This window comes from Brachionichthys hirsutus, chromosome 7 (assembly GCF_040956055.1).
Source record: "Brachionichthys hirsutus isolate HB-005 chromosome 7, CSIRO-AGI_Bhir_v1, whole genome shotgun sequence".
Classification (NCBI taxonomy): domain Eukaryota; kingdom Metazoa; phylum Chordata; class Actinopteri; order Lophiiformes; family Brachionichthyidae; genus Brachionichthys; species Brachionichthys hirsutus.
In genome coordinates, this window is record NC_090903.1 from 8,086,620 (window position 1) to 8,112,086 (window position 25,467).

At 45.2% G+C, this 25,467-nt stretch overlaps 1 protein-coding gene across 1 annotated transcript; it reads left to right on the forward strand.

The window, feature by feature from the left end:
* The first annotated feature begins 886 nt into the window (after positions 1 to 886).
* On the forward strand, positions 887 to 17,549 carry loxl4 (lysyl oxidase-like 4). The gene is made up of 14 exons (XM_068741004.1): positions 887 to 1,175; positions 1,950 to 2,248; positions 2,332 to 2,546; positions 6,417 to 6,455; positions 6,741 to 6,954; positions 7,052 to 7,229; positions 11,278 to 11,432; positions 12,051 to 12,218; positions 12,632 to 12,794; positions 12,874 to 13,117; positions 14,057 to 14,172; positions 14,471 to 14,607; positions 17,280 to 17,391; positions 17,479 to 17,549. The coding sequence occupies exons 1-14, from the start codon at positions 887 to 889 to the stop codon at positions 17,547 to 17,549; spliced, it is 2,400 nt and encodes a 799-aa protein (XP_068597105.1).
* The last annotated feature ends 7,918 nt before the right edge of the window (positions 17,550 to 25,467 follow it).

Here is a 25,467-nt window from a genome sequence, read left to right on the forward strand (position 1 = left end):
TGGAGAAGGAGGGCAGAAAGGAGGATGAAGTAAGGAGAGCTTTTAGTAGACACTCCTTCACTCGGCCACTCTCCCCTAACCGGTGACGTCCACCACAGCAAACATTTACCAGGTGAGTGAAAGCTTTCACCGTCTCCTTCAGTATTTCTGGGTGAGGAATATCCTTCTATTTATCCTGTGTATTTATCTCTGCATAAACAGCAGGGGTGCGCCTGAGTGTAGTGCAACAGGTGTATTAAGGATCGAGATGCTCTTCTCTCCTCTGGACTTTTATTGTAATAACTTAATGCTAGATGTTTAAATCAGTATTTATAACTGATACTATACGCTTCTTTTTGCCGGTCAGATCCAGGCTTTAATCCTCACCGGAGACAAACAGACATTGTGTCCTTTTTGCTCCAGCTTGTCCTCATGGCCTGCAGACATTTAACGTTTTGCTCTGTCTCCACCACCGAGTCTTTGCTTGTGTAGCTGCTTGCTGCTTGTGTCGCCTGTTCGGCTCCAGGTTGACGCGAGTGAAAAGCATTTATTTTACGCGTTTGCATCAGTGCAAGAGGCCGCAGGGACTAAAACCAAACGTGCACACGTCGTGCGTGTGCGTGGGACCAGCTGGGCGGCAGGTTCCTCTCCGCGGTGTCCTGAACCGCTTTGCCCAGAGGATGTCACCGTCGGCCCGTTTAATATTCGGGCCTCCACGTGTTAATTTGTGCAACGAATTGGTCATAATCGGCCTATCCGAAACTATCACAGGTGCGTCTCGTTAGGGAGAAATCGATAATTCTGCTGATACACGAAAGACGGGAGAATTAACGCGCAGCAAGTGGACAAAAGCAGGACAGACTGAAACTGCGCCTTGTCCTCGCAGACCTCCCCGCTGTCCGCCACGATGACCCGCAGCCCGAGCCTCCTCCTCCTCCTCGCGGTTCTGTCCCTCACCTGTCTGGCGCGCGCCGAACCTCGGCGGCCGGCTGGCGCGCCGGCGGCCAAGGTGCGCTTAGCGGGCAGCAACGCGCGGGAGCCGAACGAGGGGCGGCTGGAGGTGCTGCACAACAACACCTGGGGGACCGTCTGCGACGACGAAGTGGACCTCAAGCTGGCCAGCGTGGTCTGCCGTGAGCTGGGCTACCTGTCCGGCGTGACGTGGGCGCACAGCGCCAATTACGGAGAGGGCCACGGTGAGCGCGCGTCGCATGCTGAGTCACGACTATCGATCAGGCGTTATTGATTATGGAAGTCTTCAGATTGTGACGCAGAAAAACAGAAAACGCGCTTGTCATTCTGTGGAAACAGTAAATCGGACTCCTTATTAACTTTAAGAATGCAGATTTAAATATATATATATAACTTATTGCCTTTCATAGATACATGAAATCCAATTAATTTAATGTGGCTTCATTGATTACATGGTGGCAGTTTCTACCCCTGTTATGGAAGCAATACCCCCCATCTGAAAACTTATTTGAATCCAGACCAGATTATGATCTGGATCCAACCATGCATAGTTATGGAACATTATTAGTGATCCATTCCTGGGTATTTTATTATTATTATATATTTTCTTGTTTAATCATTAACAAACTCTCTCTATCTCACAGTGTTGACACAAGTGGAAAAAACTGACCGAGAATCCACATCCTTATCCAAACCCAAAATGTAATTGACACTTCCCTTGTCCAAGTTGCAACCCATTCACAGCCTTTTTTTAGAGGTTGTGTGCACAAACAAACTCCATTTTGACCAAAGTATAGTAAATAAAGCGACAACAACAACTTGCGTGCTGTCGTCAACATCATTAAGTTATCCCGCAAGGCTGACCATTGGTTTCACAGTAAAAACCAAGTGTTGGTTTTTAAGGATCATGCTCACGCTTCTCTGTAGCATCATCAGCGTGTTGAGCAGTGGATAAAAACTGAACGACTGAAATAATAGATGGTTTGTCCTTTGACCAGGCCCAATATGGATGGATAATGTCCGCTGCGATGGCTCAGAGAGGTCCTTAAAGGACTGCAAACACAACGGTTGGGGTGTGAATGACTGCAAACACTCTGAGGACTTGGGGGTGGTGTGCAGCACCGAGCGCATGCCGGACCAGACGGCTGGCAGAGGCCACGCTACTATTGCCAGGCCTAATGGCAGCCCTGCGCCTCAGTGGCAGGGGCTTGTGGCGTCCCGTGGGCATCCAGGGTACGGCTATTACGGAAACAGACACCCGCACGAAGCCCCCAGGTTCCAAAGACCCCACCACCAGGTACGCCAGCTGACTCCCGGGACCTTCCACGCTCTTCTTACAACGAACGTGAAAACGGAGACGTGATGTGCGTCTTCCCTCAGGGCCACAGCAAGGTGCAGATTGAAGAGGTCCGCCTCCGCCCGATCTTCATGGCTACCAAGAAGAAGAGCCTCATCACAGAGGGCGCGGTGGAAGTGAAGCATGCTGGGCGATGGAGGCAGGTTTGCGACCTTGGCTGGAGTCTCAACAGCAGCCGGGTTGTGTGCGGGATGCTCGGCTTTCCAGAGGCTACGAAGCACAACGTCAAAACATACAAGTGAGTATATGAGTACGCACGAAGAGCAACACCACTCGCGTTAACGTGTTCAAGCTAAGCGGGAGAGGGCGGTTCCCAAGAGCGACGTGTAATGCCATTCGTCCCGCTGTTCGGCGAATAAAAAGCATCCTGACTAATAAAGCAACAATGGCGTCCAGTCGGGAGACAGTTTGAGCAAAGCCCCCCCCATCCCCCCACAGCCTCAGGATGATGCTCTGCTGCACTTTCTCTTCACCCCTCTCTCAGAGAATCACCTGTGCTCTCCTCATTGCCTCTCTCCCACCCTGTCTGATGCTATCTTCTCTCTCAGACATGCAGCGCCACGTTCACTTTTTAGACTCCCCAGCCGACGTGTAAACATCACTGCTGATTGTGCTTTAGCGCTGCCATCAAGTACCGTGTGTGAGACGGCAGCCATTGGGACATGAGATGAGGCTATTTGTGAAGCGACTCGTCTCATCAGCAGCGCAGCTGCTGTTGTGATACCTGCACTAATACAATAGTTTAGTCTAGGAAGCAATACCAAAAAAAAACCCCACTTCAGGGAACATGTAAAACGATTCGAGGCGTTTTCGGTAAGATTAGCCAGTGTCCTTTATTCACAGAGTTTAATTTAAGTACCGGTAAACAACAGAAATGCCCTTTTTTTTAAGGAGTTGAAAAACAGAACGGACATTCAGTCTCAGGTTTTGGTACCTAAATCCATTTGACTCGCTCACATTCATCTGTTAAAAACATATGAATAAAATACACAAAACCACAGGTCACCATTTCACGTTGCCTTTAGCCTCAACCAGGCTAGCGTCGCCAGTGGTGTCTCTCTCATAACACACACATTTTTGAGACGGCTTTCATTTTTTGAGCGAAGGATTAATACTCAGTTCTTTGCACACTAACATGCTCGCCGTCATGCAAATGCTGCCCCAATGAGACATGCACTTAAATGCTTTATAATTACATGTCTCCATTTGACACTTTGACACAGATCTCTACTTCTCTTTCTGAAAAAAAACCCTCCACTTGGTGTTTTTTTTTTTTTTTTTTTTTTGGCAGGCTCTGCTCTTAAACTGCAGTAGGACCACACATTAGCAGACAAGTACTCTGTTGCTATTTTAGGAAGGACTGTAGTCTGACCGTTTCTGTCCTGAGTGCAAGGGCTGCCCTTCTCCTGGTGACTCACAGTGAAGCTATTCCTTCCCTGTCTTGTCTTGGCCGGCGTTATTCTGACTCAAGTTGTAATAGACCACAACATCTGCTGCCGCTGGTCCCGGCCTGTAACTGATGATGGGGCAGCTTATTTGTTTTACACACTTCTCTAACTTTTAATTGACTTTAGACCGGCCGATTTATTGCGCTGCCTTTGAATGATACGATATATATATATATATTCTTTTTTACTGGGAACACTTTAATGCTATAACCGGTTCTGTTGGAGGACGCTGTCGTCAGACATTAGGCTCCGGATCATTTATTTGAGCGAGGTGTTCCTGTGATGCGATGCTTTTCTCGCCTCGTCTTTGATTTGCTATCGCAGCACAGATTTCACACCTGAAGCAGAGAATTGGAGATGAGAGTTTCTGACGCCATGCATAGTAAAGCCTGAATGACAGAGGAGGGCAGGGCGGATGCAGGTGGAGGGGCCAGGTGAAGTCCGGAGGGGATTCTGTTCAAAGATGCCTTCCTAAAGATGAAGAAAAGAACCTTTATCCGTCTTTATCAGTCATTTTACACAATTCCATTTCTAAAATCGCATTGAAACCCTTGATATATTACCACATGGGGACATTCAGTTGGCTGTTATTACCAGAAAAACGCTTGAAAATTAGGTAATTTCATTTCCGTCAGCGAGCCAGTTGTGTTTGGTGCATTACGACCTTCTGTTTTCATGAAGAAGCTTCCCATTTTACTGGTTGCCAGAGAAGCTTAGGATTGTATTGCACGGGTTGAAAGAATGTGACTCTGGTGACATTACTCCTGTTTCTCCCGTCCGTGTCGCTCAGCTCTGTGTGTCTTGGATGGGATGCTGAAGATGCTGTAATTACAGGTTGGTCAGAAGCAGGGCTCTCTGGGGTTTCTGCTGACAGTCAAAAAAATACCCCCAATTATAGCTGTGTGTATGAGAGAGAGAGAGGAAGAGGAAGAGAGAAACAAGAGAAAGAGGAGATGGAGAGAAGGAGCAAGAGCAGCAGCCGGACGAACCATATTTTCGCTTGCTGGTGTGAAATATGTCCAATTACAGCTGCAGTTTGCAGCGCTGCCTGCAGCTGTCTGTCTTCCTCTGTCACTGTAGTGATTTGGGGACTTAAATGGATTATTATGTCTAATTATGTTTCATCTTAACTTCTCGTCCTATGAGGGCATCATTTTTAAGGCTTTCCCGGCGACATTCAGCGTGACATCGTCTGCATCCCGTCTCGTTCCCAGGCGATCTTCCTCAGGGATTACTCTGTCATTTATCTCACCATCTTTTCCTTTCTTGTCTTTTCTGGTTGGATGCTTCATTGAACTAGTGTTACACTCTCACTGATCCGGATGGCAATAGCAAGCAAGTATCTGACAAGTGTGAATCAATTACTGGCATAATAAAACTTTAGAACCTGATGAAAGTTTCCAAAGCACCCAGAAGTTTTTTTTCTAATTTTTCCATTTGAACAAGGTCTTCTTGCGGCAGCAATAGTTCAGAATATATCTGTTATCTTGAACAAACAAACTATCACAAAATAAATATTGTCATATTCTGAACATTGAGTACATCGGTTATGTCAGTGTAAACGTATTACTACTCAGACGAGACATGCCTGATGCAACGGCACAGTCTCCCTTTCAAACGCAATGCAGAGCTACTTCGGTGTCCGAACACCAGTCAGACTCTGCCTCTCTGAGTGTTTTGCTGTAATTAGTGTGACTGTCGTTGATGGTTCGTGCACTTTGCAGCGGTTTGTGGATGTCCTGGCGTCGTTTTTGCGGCTCGCCTACTCTGCTTGGCTGCCAGAGATCAGAAGGCTTTCCTCTGCGCTGCTCTCTCTCTCTCTCTCTCGCTGCAGAAAGCTTAGTTCGGATCTGCCGTTTCTCGCGTGGGCATTGCAGTGCAGTGCCAGACTTTCTGTTTGTGCATCATGCTTGGTAAAACCTGTTTTCCTAGAAATACACCGTTTAGGATGAATGGTAGGATTTGGATGGGACTGACTTTGGAGGTTTGTGGCACAGCTAAAAATACATTGTTTGTAATTCCCGTGCAGTTCTTACATCCTCTAGTTCTGAACAAGCGTCTCTCAGTGCAATAATAACATCTTAGTCTCAAAGCGAGGATGCTAGTAGAAAGCACGTTAGTGTAATGTGGTCTGATGGGACGCGTGGCCTTGTGAGGATACCAGTAAGTTGTGCCGTCGTCTAACCCGGGGACAGACTATATCAGGCGCTGACCACTCTGAACATAAACACAGTGGATACAAAGCAACCCACCATCCAGAAATACACAGAACTTATGCTGCTGAAGCTCGAAAACAAGAAAGAGGACGTGATGTTACTGAAAGAGAACACGGAGAGCGCCAGCTGGAAATACAGCCAATACCAAAGTCGTCCTCTTGTTTTGCACACCGAGATATTTGGCACTGTCGGGCTAATTTTGTACCTATTTTAAGTGGAGCTATACCGTGTTTGTGCAGCTACCTGTTGCAGAAATCCCTCCTGTGTGGCTGGGCTATATTTAAGACAAACAGCAGATCTATATCGGCTCTGTATCATGCAACCGTTACCTCTTTGCGTTAGAAGCTGGGCGCCCCGTCACAGGGGCGATATGTGTGTGTGTCAGCAACCACGCTAAATATACACGTCAGACAGCATTAACCTCCATCTCTTTGATTTTTATAGGAAAATATGGGACACCAAGGTTGCAGATCCTTCAACAAGGTAATAAAAAGACAAATCTTCACCATTAAATCCCCAAATCATAGTGTTTGAATCTTCCTTTACTTCTCATGTAGTGTGTGGAGCGTTGCTCTATATTGTCTTGCATCACTCGGATGTTTAATCTTTGATGGAAGTCATCTGTTTGTCTACTAATGCTGTCATTCTGATCAAACCAAGCTGACCTGATCCTAATGAGGCCGATTCGTGTTGAGCTCAACAACAAAAGCTGCTAATCTTAAAAAAAACAGTCAAAGCAAATTACTTTAAGCTTCCTCCTCTTTCTAGATTGAGCCTCATGTCAAAGAAGAAAGGATTCTGGGTGGAGAAAGTTCACTGCCTTGGCACTGAGAACGCCTTATCGGAGTGCCATGCTCAGCTGTCCATCCCGCGTAGTCCCGCCCCTTGTAGAAATGGGAGGCATGCGGTGGTCAAGTGTGTGCCAGGACCTCAGTTTTCTCGGATGTCCTCAGGAAGACCCCAGGCCCCTTATCCAGTTGTGGTAAGAAAAGCAAAATTACAGCTGCACCGACACAACCGCATTGTGTTTCTGAAAATGCACCCACATTGAAGCCTATTCCCTTCAATGCACTGTACAGCCTGTGCGTCTGAAGGCTGGCCCCAGGCTGGGGGAGGGTCGCGTGGAGGTGCTCCGAGATGGAAAATGGGGGACCATCGTGGACCACATGTGGGACAGAACTGCAGCCAGCATTGCGTGCAGAGAGTTGGGCTTTGGCACTGCCAAGGATGCTCTTCACGGAGCCTTTATGGGTCAAGGTAAAGGGGAATATATGTCACTCTGAACAAAGAGCTTTTCACGTTATGGTCTGGAAAGTCCGGGGTATTTAATCTAATCTAGTTTTAAGGCTGCGATTTGGCTGCTGTGTTTATTCTGCATTATGGTATTACAGAGATTCCTTCGTATCTTTTGTCTATATTATACACAGCAGTAAGTAAGCCCCAGCCAATTGCATGATGCCTCGTCTTTTGCTTGTCAGTCTCTCTGTGTATGTTACCTTGTGAAGCCGTGACTGCGTTGATTGCAAGACGTCCAGCTGTTAATGCACGAGCCCTGTGCCGGGGCTGCCAGCTGCTCACACTCCGTGCATATCGAAGCCACAGACACACACACACACACACACACACACACAACGTGATGCTCTAAGCCACGGTGGTTAACAGTGGCATTTGGTAGCTAAATCCACAAAATCCCGCCGCCTTCAAGCAAGCTTTTTATTCACTCCCTGAGCGCTGCGGTCTTTTCCTTCGATTTCGAGCTTCCAGTTTTGTGGAACACGCGCTCAGTGAGCATCCAGCTGTGCCAGCGGCGTCCCCACCCTTACGGGACTCGAGAATGGCTTCCCCATGCCTCGCGCTAGTACGAGGTCTCTAATCATGCTGATCGAGATTGGATGACAGTCCGCTGGTAAAGCTAATCATAAAAGGGATATTTTTGTGGATTGGTCACTTTGCGTTTTGACCTCCATAAATTTGTTGTTCTGGAGGTTTTCTCCTTTCCTTTATAAATAAAACGGTTTCCCCTTTAAGGCAGCATGTTGCACCAGGCTTGGTCGGTGGGTCCATTTTCAGGTTCATTGTGGTTTAAGTAGTCTGAGGCAGAGGTGTTTAACTGTTTAACTGTCAGGAGGGGCTAAAAAAGCGTTCATTGACCAAAAATAGGCTTTCCTTGATCTCACCACAAAGCTACATTTATCTATATGTGTATTTTCTACCACATACATTATGTGTGTGTGTGTGTGTGTGTGTGTCATAAAAGCGGTCTTAGGATTATTACATGCCGCTTTCTTTGGTCAGCCAAATGGCAGGTTTAGCCTCTGCTTTTATTTTACTCCTGTCTCATTCCAGGAAATGCAGGTTTCCTGCTCCATGTTCTTTGAGATGACCCAACGTGATGTTTTAGTCTTTTTGGTGGAAAAGCAAACTTGCATGTTGTTCTAAGAAAGTTTGTCACTAGTTCTCTGATGCCCCCCTCTCCCAATAATGGTGTTGATGACAAATATGGTAGCAGTTCCTGGCATTTCCAAGGCCAAAGGATCATCAATCATATTTGAAACCGAAACAAAATGGGAGCATCATTTACATGAAAACATCAGCGGCGTGACAATAGATGAGCGTCTTGCGCTGTGTTAAAGTGCAAAAGAAAGTGCCGCTAGCGCCTTTTCAACCAGTGGAAAGCCAAACTGCTTCTTAGAGGCTTTGCTTTTTGATCCAAATCTGCTCTGTGCCAGAAAGGATCCCATCCGTGTGGCGTTTGTAAGTTCTTCCCGTGTCCATGTGGGTTTTCTCCGGGTTATCCAGTTTCCTCTAAAAACATGCAATTTCGGTGGATTGGTTGCTCCAAATTGTCTGTAGTGTGTGAGTGTGTGCGAGAGCGGTTGCCTGCCTCTGTGTGGCCCCGCGATGCGCTGGCGACGCATCCGAGGTGTGCCCCGCCTCTTGCCCATAGCAAGCTGAAATGGATTCCAGCAACTCCCGTGACCCGCAAAGTCCCGAATATTCTGTGCCAGCGCGGAACGGGCAGCATAAACACAGCGGAACCTCGCTTGTCAAACATAATTCGTTCCGTAATACTGTTCGAAAACTGATTTGTTCAAAAACCAAAACTATATTTCCCATAAGTTATCATGTAAACTAGATGAATCTGTTCCTACGCACCAGATAAATGCCCATTTACATGCCAACAGTTATGTTAACGTGTAATTATGTGTGTCTAAACAACAGATAACTCTGTCTATCACACACACACACACACACACACTGCCATTGCTGGATTGCCGTGCTGTGAAGTCCTTTCACAGCTTCCTTTCTGTAACACGTAGACATGCGGAGGGACGTTTGGAAGCGGCGCACGCTTCGTTTATTTGTGCTAGACGTGGGCTTTTTCCACTGTGAGGTTGCTTGAGAGCTCTCGCTGGACCAAAGCCAGCGCTGCTCTGTCTAATGTACAGTATAATATTTGCTTTAATTATGGCCCAAAGGCTGCACCGTGTGAAAGGTGGCCTGTGCAGTCGTGTGTTGTGCTGTTGTTTTACTGCACTATTCCTGCATGGCGCCATCATTTAGACGCGCCTTGCTGTTGTCAGTTTGCACATTAAGATCTTTAGTTAATAAATAAAACGGCACAAACAGACGCATACAACACTGGGGGAGTTTTAATTCGACTCCTTTTGGGATGACTCGCTCGGTAAGGGTTTGCTAAAGGGTGAGGCGTTAAACAAATGTTTGATTTGCACATGTGGGTAATTTATTTTTGAAGTTTCGGTGTTTCGCAAGGCAGTAATATTTTGATATGACTGTAAATGCATTCTTACATTCTTATAGATTGCATAGAATTTGGGTCCAATCGCTTCACGTCAGCATGTAAGAACAAACTTCTTTTGAATGTTATCTCTTGCAGTCTGATTCATCCGGACCGCACAGGAGAGCGTAGGAATACTGACGAGTATCAAATGATAAAGTCCTGGCTTACGTTTTTGGTTGGAGATGGTGGTAGACAACCTGCCAGCCGTCTGTTTCCAGCTCCAAGTGCTAACCTGTTCGCCACCTTTTATGCTGCTGTGAAATTTTGTTGACAAAGGGAAAAAAAAGACTTCCAAACTCTTTGGATTCTACCGTCTCGATGCCCACAACCAAACATAACCATTTGCAAATATGATTTTAGCACTTGGCTTCAGAAACGGATCGGTTCAATGACAGGCATAGAACAAGACGCTCTGTGGAAAGAAAGACACACACTTGCTACGTTAGTGTGCCTAAAACGGAGAGTAATTTCAGAGGGGGGAAAAGAACGGCAACCACTAACCAACTATTTGTGCTATTCTCAACAAGAATGTGACTGATGTTGCATGTTTCCATCGCCTGAAACATGCTTAATATAAGCTTCCACATTTGTATTACGCCTCAACGGCTCTCTCGTTGCTGTATATGCCATCGCTCATTAAGGTTTCAAGTTGAGGTCCATGCAAGCCGATGCCAAGGTCCAAGTAAAGAAAGCGCGACTGGCACTCTGTAGTGTATATACACCCCAGCCAAGGCTGAACAACCGGTCCTCACAAAACACCAGATCTGGGATCTCACTGACATTGTAAAGTCAGGGACGCGTTGGAAAAAAAATGCAGCGCTTTCAGCTTGGCTTGCGTTTTTAGGATTGAAGTTTGACCTTATTTGGTTTTGGTGATGTTTGTAGTCCTTTTAATGCGAGTAACGGAGCAGATTTGTCCCCAGCTAGGATTACCGTTGCTGTATTGCCTCCCAGTATGTGTTGCTTTAGTTACATTTATCCCAATGCCATTCGTTTCCAAATTTACAGTTTTGACCTTTTATTTCACTAAGAAACCGAAGCTGCCATTTTTTCCCTGCTTGCAATTGTTCTAGTAGCAGCTTTTACTTTCATGCATTCTTTAACCTTTTCCTCCATCTTTCTATGCTGTGCTGAGATGCTCTGGTTTTCGTCAACAAACACAAACAACTACGTGTTCAAATGCCCAGAATGGTCGACTATGCATCGTTCCTTTCTGTTGTGCCTGAAGCAGCAGAATGGTGGTAATGAAGTGTGACAGATCCCCAAAGTAGATGTTGCTGGTTCTTCTGCATGGCTTGCTGGAGCATTATGTCACGACAACATTTCAAATTTCATTTGAAGATAAAGCAGGAAAAAAAGGCACATTAAAAAGGACATAGAAAACCTTGTAGGTGTGTGTGTGGCCCTTTTCTGTGATGAGGTCTGCTAATCTCATTGTAACGACATTAGGTGGGTCCCGGGCGGTACACAAACATTGCACTCTATCATGTCCTCCCTTTTCAGGCACTGGCCCGATCCACATGAACAGTGTCCAGTGTATGGGGTCAGAGCGCTCCATCCTCGACTGCTATTTCCAGGAAGTCCAACCGTGGACATTCAAGCACAGCCAGGATGCCTCAGTTCGGTGTAATGTTCCAGTGACTGGCACAGAAAACACGGTACGTAAGATGCACAATCACAACATGCGCTTTTCAAGATAAGTTGCACCTTTGTTGATCCACAAAGGGGGGAATTGAACATGACACAGCAAAGCAAAGGAAGATGGTTCAGCATGAACTACTAACAATATAGTCCAAATAGAATACCACTCAGAGAGCGCAGACCTCCGCCAAGCAGCTCATCCCCCTCATAGTTAGATTTACACATGGTGATCTGGATCATCACCAAAAGGTTCTAAATTGTTCTTGGTATCTGTATACACCAAACATAAAAAGTGAAAGTGAATCAGAGTTTGTGTGTTTTTAACAGATTTATGAATCAGTAAATTGAGTTTTCAATGTTAAAATGTAATATTATTTTTCCTGACCTCATTCTGGATCAGATCCAGAAGACATTATGCACGATAGATTATATCGGACGCCTTTATGACTGTGATTTTTGGTGAGTGAATTGAATGCATATTTTACAAGATATGATTTTAAATCCTTCTGACAAACAAACAAACAAACAGAAGATATAGTAAAATAAAGTTTGAACGTAGAGAGGCAGCTGCTGTGTCAGCCTGACACATAGATGTACATCACTCAGTCCATCCCTTTAACCTACTGGATTTATAGGTTCGGCTTGCTGGTGGCAGGGCCCACTCAGAAGGCCGCGTGGAGGTGTTGATGGAGGTCGGGGGTCGTAAGCGCTGGGGCGCCGTCTGCAGTGAGAACTGGGGCATCAATGAGGCCATGGTGGTATGCAGACAGCTCGGCTTGGGCTTCGCAGCCAGCGCTCACCAGGTAACGATCCCCCTGACAGCCTCAGCATCCACGTCTGACGAGGTGGCAGCAAGCATGTCATTTTGATTTCCGACTGTGGTGCCGCCCCTTAAGTTTCGTAATTGTAAAAATGACAAAACGCACCATCTTGAAACCAATACCGATGACACGCCTACCGACGTTTCTCCACGTTAGCGTCTAAAATTATGGACGTGAGGCCCCGACTGAATAAACGACGTGTCGCCCCTCTAAAACTAATTAGTTTAAGTTTAAAGATGTCAAACAGATTTCTGTGCTATCATTTGTCCCAGACTTGACAAGATTCAACAACAGATTGAGGCCAATCCATAGTCCAGTGCATTCAAAAGGGTGGACATGAGCCACGCTGCTCCTTCATCGTTCACCTGATACCTTTAACCCCCCCCCTCTGACAGGAGACATGGTACTGGTCTGGTCATCCAAATGCATCTGATGTGGTTCTCAGTGGAGCTCATTGTGTGGGCACGGAGCTGTCAGTCCAACAGTGCCGTCGCAACAACTATGTCCACTGTCCCCGAGGAGGCGGGAGCAAGGCAGCGGGGGTCAGCTGCTCGGAGAGTGAGTTCAGCTATCCTCCAGTGGCTCCACGTTTCTCCTCTGCTTCTAAATCTGACCTCTCACTTCTAACCTGCTGTAGCGGCGCCTGACCTCGCCGTGGACGCTCAGCTCGTCCAGCAGACGGCCTACCTCGAAGACCGGCCCCTCCACCTGCTGACCTGTGCCAACGAGGAGAACTGCCTGTCCTCGTCCGCCGCCAGGATGAACTGGCCTTACGGACACCGCCGCCTGCTGCGCTTCTCCTCCCGCATCATGAACCTCGGTCGCTCTGATTTCAGACCCAAAGCGTCCAAAGAGAGCTGGACATGGCACCAGTGTCACAGGTAGAGGGGGCTCAAGGGGGTGTTGCGTTGCGTTAGTCCACAGGTCGATGCAATGGAAAGAACTGATGAAATACTCAGCATTCGCGGTTGACCTCGTTGGTCATCCTCAGTGTGGTCGGAGTGTCCTGAACACAGGAACGCCTTTAGAGGCTGTCAAAAAAATATTCTGACAAACACCTGCTCCTCTTACGAAATCGCTCGTACGTGCACGCTGAGCAATTTGGGTTATATTTAATTTAATTGCGTACAATTGCTACCAGGAAAGAAAACATTTTTTTTAATATACGTGTGACCGCTGCGCATGCAAAATAACCCTTACACACACGAGACTTTGTGTGTCACTGGGCCTGGGCAGCATCCTATCCCTTAGTTAAGAATAAATGAACTATCATCATCATCGAGTCTGTACTTAATAGACTCGATGATGTCTATTATCGATTCTATTACTCTTCCTCTCAGTCCTCGCTCACTAAGTTAGTTCAGGTCGCTCGTCGTGAGAGAAGAAGCTGTTTGAAGCTGAAGCTGAAACGGCGTCGCCTCGCATTTATTAATCGCCCAGCAGCGCGTGTTTGAGAAAATGGCGGTTGAACCAATTACAGTTTCACCAGATCAGGTGTGCAGCCAGCAGTTTGTCACAGCGACACACCAGAGCCGTGGGTGTGTGTGTGTGTGAGTGCGTGTGTGTGTGTGTGTGTGTGTGTGTGTGTGTGTTTCAAAGCCCTCCTTTCACTCAGTGGGTAAACAGCTGGCACTAAAACAAGCTTCTGTGCGAGGTGTTAAGGTGACACCCACACTCGTGTTCAAGCAGTGAGGTCATTGGGCTCCAAACCATAGGGAGCCACTGTTCACTTAAGCATTAATGCACACACACACACACACACACACACACACACACACACATGCACAGTCTGACCTGGACTTTCCCTTCTGTTGTCCCAGGCACTATCACAGCATCGAAGTGTTCACACATTACGACCTGTTGACTCTGAATGGGACAAGGATCGCGGAGGGACACAAGGCCAGTTTCTGTCTGGAGGACACGTACTGCCCTGATGGTAACGTTCACCATTCACGTGTCCCAGTGAGACGCTTTCCCATTCCCCGCTGACATGACATTCGTACCTATGATTCAACTACATCTATTTAGAGGTTTGGTTGTCACTGCTGTGGATTGTTCTCTCTCCATTTACTTTTTTCCCATCCATCCATCCATTTTCTTAACCGCTTTATCCATGGATGAACAAGAAAAATGATAAAGCAGTATTTATATGTAGTCTAACACAATCCAGGAAGCTCAGGGCTCTTTAACAAGCTGTGATGTGATTGCTAATGGTGTCCGTGTCTGCGTTCTAGGTGTGCAGAAGCGGTTCTCCTGTTATAACATGGGTGATCAGGGAATCTCGGTGGGCTGTTGGGACACATACCGGCATGATATCGATTGTCAGTGGATCGACGTGACGGATGTGCGTCCAGGAGATTACATCTTCCAGGTCAGAAGCCATTTAAAGTTCCTCCTCTCTCCTTTTGTGGATTCATTCATCCTGATCCTGAGTTTTGTTCTGTAGTTTGAATATTTTTCAAAGTACCTTTTTTATGTCATATAAATCAAACACCATCCAATGTTATGTTTAGAGGAACAGGTCTTCTTTTTTTTATTTTTTTACCCGGGAAGCTGTCAAGGTGGTCTTCCTCATTATTCAGTGGGGTTTCTGTCTATTTCAGTAAAACCCGACCTACCTCATCACTTTCAGCACCTTAACCATTACGCTGTTTCTTATTACTTTGACCCAGGTCAGTCATTCGAGTCATTGTGGGTAGCTGCTACACTAAAACACATCAAGGACTCCATATCCCATTATATTCTATTTGCTGTTCTGACTACTGATCCCGCCGTGGCGTGCAGCAGTTCTCAGATCTGCTGCTGCCAGCTTTGGAAGATTGGCTGCAGTGAAACTCAGTGTCTGCTGTTACCCAGCATCAGAGGTCACTCAATCTTTGTAATTACACTTCTCTGCTCTCTGCAGAAGAAGAATTTATTTAATTTATATCTGAAAGATGGTGTAACAAAACATATACGCGCCAGCTGGACACATCTTAGGCACGCCGTGATGCTTTTTATTATCGTCGTACGCTCTCATCGTGCAGTGGTAAGGCAGAAAACAAGACTGAATGACAGGGGACAGAAATGGAAATATGAAGAGGCCAGGGCAGGGGTGGTCAAACTTTTTGACTCGCGGGCCACAATGGGTTCTAAAATTTGACAGAGGGGCCGGGCCGGGCTGGAGTGTTTGTGTGAACAAATATAAATGACATGTAAAAGTCATTACATGAAAGGATTTGACCTTTTCCAGGCAGCATTACAGGGAAAAAGGTCAAATGAATGAGGTTTATAATAAATTTTTATTTAATGATATTATTTGGACAAGTTCAGCGGGCCGTATTATAAAGCCTAACGGGCCGTATATGGCCCCCGGGCCGTAGTTTGCCCATGTCTGGGCCAGGGTCATCTGAGGAGACCGGCCCTTTATGGGGACATAGAGAGATTTAAAGGAGAAGAAAAAGAGGATAATATAAACAACACAATCTAGATAGTAGACTGGTTCTTCAATAAAGCTACAGAATTGGGAAAATACACATTTGGTTCCTCTGCTGTGTTCCCTAATTCTCATTCTACAAAGTGCAGATGATGCTTGACTCTTCTGACCCTGGCCTTCATGTTCAGCAGGCCTGGCTTTGAACCACCACTGCTAATGAAACATGCTAATTACTAGGGGTGAAACGGTAATGTATTGAACCGTTTCGGTTCTGCGTGCTCGGTTCGGTCCACTTGCGTACCGTTTCGGTTTTTCGGTTGTATGCATTTTTTTCTCATTAAATGTATTACTAGCGCGATCTAAGCGCCCCGTGCGGAACTAAAGTCAGTCTAATTTAATTGAAATATCACCCAAATGGGTCGCTTTTAAATACAAATTCTATTGTTTGCATTTAAAACAAATAAAAACATTTAAGTAATTTTTTCTGCCTTTTTTGACATTTTAGCGTGCCGTTACACCCCTACTAATTACACGATGGCCTCCCTTCAGTCAAACAGCAGCTAGTCCCCCCTTCCATTAGGAGGGGCTAATTTGCCACCAACGAATGCTTCCTGCCCTGTTTTTATTTTTATTGCCACTTTCTCACCGAGCAACACATTTCTGCCACTGAACCAGCAATGTGCTAAAGCCTCATGCACTCCTGTTCAAGACTGTAATTTACCCAGAAAAATTAAGAGAGACGAGGTGTTGCACGTTCACTAGGTTCTTTTTGCGTGTGTGTGTGTCTAGTTTGCCTTCTTTCTGCCTGTAGCTGTTTGTAACGTGTACTTAAAGTGGGTGCAGCAGTTACAGAGCAGCTATTACTGTAAAATGCTCCTCAGTATTATCACCAGGCCAGATTAAGAGACTGGTTATATCAGCAGTTCTGGAGCTGCTCTCCAAATGACACGCTCTTAGTACAGACTAGAGCGTGGCAGCACTCAGAAGCAGACTGATCTCAGACACTGAAACGTGCCTCTACACAACAACCCGTCGCAACCAACTACAATTTCAGGCTAATTCAAGTCTTATGCAAACCCTTACGGCATTTTGACCCTGACCCCAGATCAGCCTCAAAATGCCTTGTTTTCATAGAAGTTATAAGCATTTTTTTTTTTACGATAGGCTTTCCTCCAAGATTGTCTGCATGACGATATGGAGAACATTTGTCAAATGATCATGCTGCATGCATGCGGCTTTGCAGGACCAAATGAGCATCAGGTTCATGGATTGTGTAATGTAATAACTCCTTCAAATACAGTATGGAAAAGTCATCCAGACTTTTATAGATGGGAATGGGACTGACCATGAAAACAATACTGACCATGCATGCTGTTTAATGACAAACCCTCAAACTATTTTACATGCAGCTGCTCTTTATTGAAATGGTTTCGTCAGGGTCTCTAGAGAAGAGCTGCCCTTGTTGGAAATACAGATACAGCATTAGAGCAGCCGAAAGCAAAAACAACAGCGTGATAAACTGTAGCGCCTTCCTCATAAATGTTTCTTGCGATGATGAAGTGCACAGCTGGAATTCATCATGCTTTTTAGTGCCAAGTCAGTGCTTCAGTGATCGTTTCTTATTACAGGTGGAGGTAAATCCCTCGATGGACATGGCAGAGTCTGACTTTATGAACAACGTCATGAGATGTCGGTGCAAATACGATGGCCACAGAGCGTTCATGTATGGATGCCATGCGGGTGAGGACTGAAAGCCTCCTCTCTCTTTCTTTTTTTCCTCCTCTGGGCCATCACTAATAGTTCCTGTTCTTGCGTTTTCTCTTCCAGGTGATGCATACAGTGCAGAGGTTGAAGACCTGTTTGAGCACCAGCGACAAATCACCAATAACTTTGTGTAGCCCCCTCCCACGGCCAAATATGAAGGCCTTCCAGTGGGGCCCAGAGACTACTCAGGGTTGGGTCGAGGCCCCGGGACCACAATAACAGAAAACTCACAGAATGGTGCCGGTTTCTTTCTCCAAGTCAGGTGTTGATGAAATATCTTAAAGTGCATCATATCACAGCAGCGACCATTGCAGAGTGGAAAAGGTGCAGGGCGGCTCAATATATATATTTTTAACTTGAGTTAAGACTATAATGGACTTTGTTTCAAACGTATACTTATTTTTGTGAACGTGGACAAATAGTAACTTAAGTTAGCTCATCCAAATATACATTATGTTCCCATAACTACTCTATCAGAAAGACGGTGGGGAAGCCGATCCCGTTGGGAAGTCTCCTGAAGTCTACAGTATAAGATACGGAATCTGAGAAAAGGAAAGTCTTTCTGTCGCAAAGATTGATTTAATTAATACACCATTAATGTAGCCAAAGTGCCAAAGCGTCCTCTGGAGGCATTATTTCAGCCAAGGTTTTTCCTTGTAGAACCAGTCGTGTGTGTAAATCTTTTCCGTGTTGGTGCTCTTTAACAATGTCGTATGGCATTATATCGACCTCACTGTGTTTCAGGTTAATAGTGCTGTGCAATGCATTCTGGGTGCTTTTCTTCTCAGTTAATTGGATATTGCAGTGGTTTTAAGATTTCTTTGTGTGTGTGAAACTTTAGTTGTGCTATAAAGTTTTACATTACAGCTAAAGTTGGAAAGCAGAGGCCCAATGATTTTCTTGGAACAGAGCACTTTATCACCAGTATTCTGTGCCCCCCCCCCACCCAAACGTTCTAAAATTAGCCAGCAAATTGACATTTTACGGTATTTGTCTTCAAATTCTTTGTTTTACAGTTTTCAAAGTGAAATATAAGGTTTCTGTTCAGTCTTTACATACATTGTACTATTTATGCTGTAACTTTATTTATTCATAGACATTACACAGCACACTCAGTGAAGTGCCCATGGTTAAGTTCTGGTTTTTAGGACACAATTAACAAGGGAGAAAAAATAATAATGTTGACGCTCCCATGACGTGAATGCTAATTAATTGATTTATTTTATTTATTAAAATAAAAGTCACTGTACGGTTTTGTCTTCCAGTCTCTCGGATGGGAAAACTGGACAAAAAAACCCCCACGGTATTGTGGTCGGTGAGCGTGCTGTGGTTTTAGAGCGTATAAAAAGCCTTTTCATTGCATCTGTTTGCGTTTGGCTTATAGAGCTATAGTGTGCGCTTTACAAGGACGCTGTGGAATTGTTGCTTATGGAACCAGGGGGACAAGGATGAATCTGGATCTCTACATTGACTCAAACTCTGACAGAGAGTTTCTAGAAGACTTGGCGATAGAGAAGGGGGTTTAAAGAAAGAATCAGAAAGTGACAAAGAGATTAAACTTGCTAAGACAAATGCCAACTTGCAGTTTTACTACCAGAGCTGTGTTTTTGTAGGCAACTAGTCAGAGACCACAAGCTGACATTTTCAGCTCCCCAACGAAAACATGTTTTTCTGGGAGAAAAAATAAACCCGACAATACCTGCTTCTACCCAGTAAACAGCGGCCTTGCATTTTACCTAAGATGAGCTCTTCAGAATATTCTGTGTTCATTTTTGTTTTATAACTTTTTAGCTAAACCCCCCAAAAATATGCGTCTCTGTTTTCTGTGCGACACAGAGCGGGTGTTGTTCCCCCTCCCAGCTGTGTCTGATAGGTTTCTTGTCTGGTTGAACACACTAAGGTGGTTTTCTATTGGACAGTTTCTGGGACACTTTGTGTAAAAGATACGTCCCTTTGGAGATTGTGTCTCCCTTTGCTTTGCCTCTGTGATATTAACGCCACAAACAATGGTATCAAAAATGTTCAACAAAAACATTGCTTTAGGAAATGTTGAAAAATTGGCCTGGCTTAAACTGAATGCTTGCCGAGAAGCTTCTCTGCTGTTTTGTGCTTGACATATTATCATGGTCTGTTATGTATGTTAAACCAAATCCTGCATCTATCTTAAATGAGCTCTCATTCTCCACATTGCTGTATTTGTGCCCACTGGGACATTGTTTTCCATGGCCAGTTCTACTTTTATTTATCTACAAAGCTGAGTGTGAACTATACCTGGTGCTCATCTACAGTCATATTCATAGCAGGCTGTGCTCTCAGGGACTTTTGAACTCATCTAAAGGGTCAAGAATGACATTTCCTTAGGAGGTTGTTTATAGCTGTGACGCATTCATGCAGACACCGATGGAAATGGTTATCTTTGTAGCTGTCTGCTGGCATCGCAGGTAAAACGCCGAAGGCACCACGAGGATGCATTTCAGGTTTTGCCTCGAGGGAGGGAAAGTACATGTGGATAGACACGAGCAAATTTCACTTACAGAACCAATCATAAGCCATTCATTCATTCATCAGTACTGTGAATCAATAAAGCTTCATCACGTATTGCAGCGTCCTCTGCTTCCTGCCTCCTCTTCACTGTTGATTCATGATGCCGCAGAATGATTGTTCGTGACAAACTGCAAGCTGTGCTCTCACATCAACAAGCAGCGCTGTCCTTCCACCTGCTCTGACACCCGGCGGCTGATTACGAGGGCAGATTTAGTCCATTCGAACCAGTGACTGAACCGCTCTGGGTTTTTGGACACCTTTTAAGATCAAGGAATTTTGGAACATTATTTCACAAGGCTTAAAATGCCCAAAGACAACCCTTCAAATGTTTTTTCTTGTTGGAACTAAGACAATTGTCCCTTTCAGGAGCAAAAATACATAAAAGTGACCTGAAATTAGGGACTTAATTCAAGGATATGAAATCTGGTGTAAGTGGGCGGAGTAAAGAGCTGTGTCTTGAAAGGAATTCTGCTCTGAACAAAAATTGGATTTGATCCCAGCTGACATGTCCACCCAGAAAGAAAGCAGCGGGGCTGTGAAGTGGTCAGTCGCTGGCTGGGATGAAACAGCTGCTGGACAAACAGGAAAGGAGTACTTGAGAGCAGAGCGCCTGAGTTCATTTTAAGCATTCCGTTTGGGTACTGCAAGCCATGTGTAAGTACAGTGGACTTCATAGATTATATTTATTTTAAGTCTCAAAATCTTTCCTTTAATCCCCTTTGGAATCTCTGAAATGAAACGAAAGAAAATCTGCCAGCTGCGGCAGTTTAACTGGAAACATGTCGCTACCATGGAGAGAGCTCAAATTATCTCATCACACTGACAGACGCTAGACACCGGCGTCTGGGACGTGCTTCAGGAGAATAGGATTCTGTAATCCACAGCTTGACTGCATCCCCAGAAGGGCTCATTCAGGTGCGGTGGATGCATTTGAACAAAAGCAAACTGAATCGCCACATCAAGATGAATCAGACGAGGTGACAGGACGCAATTTGAGATCAAAGAAAAGAGCTGAGGAAATATGGCCAAACTCCATTCCTAAACATTTGGCCATGCACTTCTCATTTTATCCTAACAGACCCACTTCCTGTTTGCAGCACGTGTTTTTATTCAGGAGGCCCCTTTCCCACTGCGCCTCTGACCTGATGGGGACCACAGACGGCTCCACAATGGAGACTGTGTGTGCTCTCTGAATGATAGACCTGTCCATACAAGCTACAAGGCTCCCCCCCCCGACTTCTCTCTCTCTCACACACACAAACAACTGGACTGCATAACAGGTTTTCTATTCGGAATGCAGTGTTCCATGGTTTAGGTGTCGAGACAGACGGGACTAAAGTGATTAAACTCCAGATTATTGAGATAATAGCTAATAATATATATAATACAGTATATATATATAATGCTAGAAAAATACTCAGAGAGCGCAGACCTCCGCCAAGCAGCTCATTCCCCTCCTAATTGGATTTACACCGTCCGCATGGTGATCTGGATCATCAAAAGGTTCCAAATTGTTCTTGGTATCTTTACACAACAACCATGTAAAGTAAAAGGGAATCAGAGTTTATTTGTATTTTAAACTAATTCTTGAATCCATAAATGTAATTTTCAATGTTAAAATGTAATATATATACCCAGATGAATCCAGATCCAGATGAAATTTGGTGGTGCGATGGAGGCCCCCACCCTCCACGACTCTGTCATATTCCATAAGCATCGGCCAATAATCAACCGAGATATCACAATTTCAAAGTGATCCATAATCCAGGATCTCTTCCGGGTCATCACCAAAATGTAATCATCTGTTCCCATGGAAATATTCCCAACCTTCGATGAAAATTCCATCAAGATCCGTCCTGACCTTTTTGAGTTATCTTGCTAATAGACAAACCAACGCCGGCGATTACATAACCCCCGCATCGGCGGAGGTAATAACTTGTTTTTTTAATTATGTTCAGGGTGATGAGCTGCTGCCGTGTAACCCAGGAGGCTGATGAAAACCATTATTAGTGCCCCCTTTTACCTCCAATTGATTTACCTGCTCCATTATTTCCATGTGCTCGTGGATCACAAGCGAGCCAGCCTAACTCCTAACCTGGGTTTGTTAATATTTACTAATAAGGAGGACGATTTCCTGAATAATGAATGTCTCATAATTGTCCCGTCTGGATGAGTGTAAAAAACACATTAAGAGACACACATTGGATAATCGCGTCTCGCCCACTGACAGAGCAAATGAATAGGCAGTGAAATATAACGACTTGCACAAGCAAACAAGGCAAATTAATTCAATGCCTCTTCCTAGGCAATTTGATCAACTTCACTATGGAAACACTGGAAAGGAAATTAAACCCTTTTAATTCACGCTAGAGCCTACATGACGGTTATTGAATACTTCACAATATATTAAGTCTAGATGTTTATGATACATGCATACATTTCAGTCTGTATGAGAACCCACAATCACCAGTACACATGAATGGGGGAGGGTGAAACCATATAGTACTGCGTACAGATACTTATCCCAGAGAAAAGAGGAAAACACTAGGAGTTGAGCATTGTAAGCGGATTTATGTGTGCAAGTGCTTATGTGCATGTACACACACATGCACACGCACCCACACACACCTCTCCATTACCAAAGTTATTGCAAAGCAGCACTGTGAGAGAGGACATATGCTCTGCCCAGTCTCTGCACTGCACCCTGACAATTACTGCTATATATACCAGCCCAAATGAGAGCCATGAACTAGTGTGATTACAGGGTGGAGCAGCGGCGAAGAGGGAGACGGGGCAGCGAGCCGAGAGAGAGAGAGAGAGAAGAGGAGAGAGGGATAAAGAAAGGAGAGAAGAAGGACGACAGGCAACGCAAATGGAAGTGATTGAAGTCTGCTGTAAATAGTTGTGCACATCTTTCATGAATCAGTGCGTGAGAGACGCTATGTCTTAGGCAGACGAGCTTTCTTCTCAAAGAAGAGAAGCTGCGATTAAAGAGATGATAAGCACGCAGGGAATGAGCAGCAGACGTCAGGATGATGACCTCTGTCTGCATACCTCTCAATGAATGACACAGGAGAGCTTGAAGGGAAGGAATCCCATGATGAATGTGGGAGAGATCACGTTTAGTAAAGACGTGCTGCCCTCTTCTGGACATGAGGGGGAAAAACCAAACACAGGACATTAATTATGAAGAGGAATTTGAAACTAGTTTGAAAATTGTGCCAAGATGAGACGTTCTCCCCTCTGACAGATCAAATTCAGTCACTTTGCAGGTATAATTCTTACATAAATTGTCTACAGTGCAAATAGAGAGAGGTTCTTGAAGCATGACAAGAAAACAGTAAAGCACTCGGAGAGCGCAGACCTCCGCCAAGCAGCTCATTCCTCTCCTAATTGGATTTACACTGTCCACATGGTGATCTGGATCATTACTAAGGTTCTAAATTATTCTTGGTATCTTTACTCGCCAACCATGAAAAGTAAAAGTGAATCAGAGTTGATGTGTATTTGTAAATGAAGTTTTCAATGTTAAAAAACTTCATCAAGATCATACGTCCAGTGTGGAACGCTGAAGCAGCTCACATGGGTCTCCAACTCATCTCCATCCATCGCTCGCTTCCCTGGTGGTTGTCTAAAGCTCAGCTCAACCCTTCAGCAGACTGACAGCCGGCTGGAGGAGGGGGGGCGCAAGAGTAGGATCACATTACCCATGTACCGCTTTTCATTGCACAGGAGCCCACGCTCCGCCTCACTCCAGCGATTCGCATAATTGAAAGCATCTTGGCATGAAGATAGAGTCAAGGTGGCATATCAATGGGCGCATACTCCAAGGGCATGCAGATAAGAGAGGCCTGCTCCTCTTAACAGGTCGTTTCCATGATGAGGTCACTGGCCCGCCCTAAAAAAAGACAGCAGGGCGGGTGTTGCCTCACATGCAAATAGCTCGGACTGATCGGTGGAGTGGAGCGCAGTACAACTCACTCCCAGCGGCGCTCATCTTCAACACTGAACTGTTTCGTTTCCAAGTCTGCAGGTAGAGACGCTGAAGAAGAGGCTGAGAAAGAAACTCTAATACCTTGATTGTTGTTTAATACTTCCTAAAACATGAGTATTAGAACGCAACTTACTATTCTATATGGGGTGTGTTGTGTGTCTGAATTAACACTTTAGATAATTACCGTCGTGCACTGACTCCCATCCTTTACTGGCTGCTTAAACAAACAGTAAGTTTGGGAAGAAAACTTATTCATGGCCCCCGAGGGGAGATCAATCAGGTGATGGGGGGGTTGGAAGAGTGCAATAGGGCGGGGATCTGTAATTAATACGGAATGCAGTAAAAGATGGAACCCGACTCTTCCCTCTTTCAATCTTGCGTCCCTCTCATGCTCGTCCCTCCTTCTCTCAGAGTCCGTGCCACGTTATTTATCTCCGCTGTCACACCGTTGTTGTGATTATGGATGTCATGCAGCTGGAAAGCGTTTTAGGATCAATAGCCCTGAAATTAAACCAAAAATGAATTTCCGCAGCGCTGGCCACATGCTCTCCTGAGCAGGGATTGCCTTGCAGGGGAACGGCTGATTACCCCACTGAGGAGACGGCAGCAGAAACACAGGGGGGGGGGGGGGGGGGGGGACTGTCAGCGATGGCATTTAGTGCAGGGACAGTTTTACAGCTGCCTGTTGTTTACAGCTACAGAACACACGGTTCTGTTAAACTGAGCTTCAGATGCTAACTTTAGCTAAAGTGTAGCATCAGAAATGGGATATTGGCAGAGGCCGACCTCACATGAGCCATAATACAGCTTTCATACAAACATTATAGATAAATATATTTGTTGGTATTCTGTGTGCTGCTTCAACACCCAAATTTGTTTTTGGTTCTCGCTTGTTTCCCTTGTCCCTCATTTAGAATCGATTTGCTATTAATGCCGGATCATCATAGAGGGATGGTGATAAGGGGTTGAGGTGAGCTCCAGCTTGCTTGACAGGCTTCTTCATCTCCGAACAGGAAATTTGGTTTACATCAACCACGGGGCGGGAAATGCCATCATGAGCCCTCAGGGCTAATGTGTTAGATTTATGTCCTCCTCGGGTAAGAAACGGCTAAAGTTGCAGATGTTTTTTTTTAGTGTTTGCTTCTATAAGTTTTCATTACTGGAACATGGAAATCCTTAATTCACGCACAGTAATGACTTCCCTGCACTTATATAACATGGTCAAATAAATTCTCCTTGAGCCATTTGTTTCTCTCCCTTAACGTGACATGTCAAGACAAATTGGAGCCACGGCTCCAGGAGGCCTGATGCAGGGCATTAACTACAGTTTTGCTTTTCAAATCAATTTGACAAACCGTTTGAGATTTTTAAAACAGTCTTAGAGCAAATAAAGGCTTGACACTCTGCATTAGCAGGAAGGCTATGAGTCAAGTCTGACTTCTAACCGTGCGGCTGCTGGGTCCGCTCAGGAACGCCGGGCTCTGTCTCCTACGACATTGTTTAAGGTCAATCAA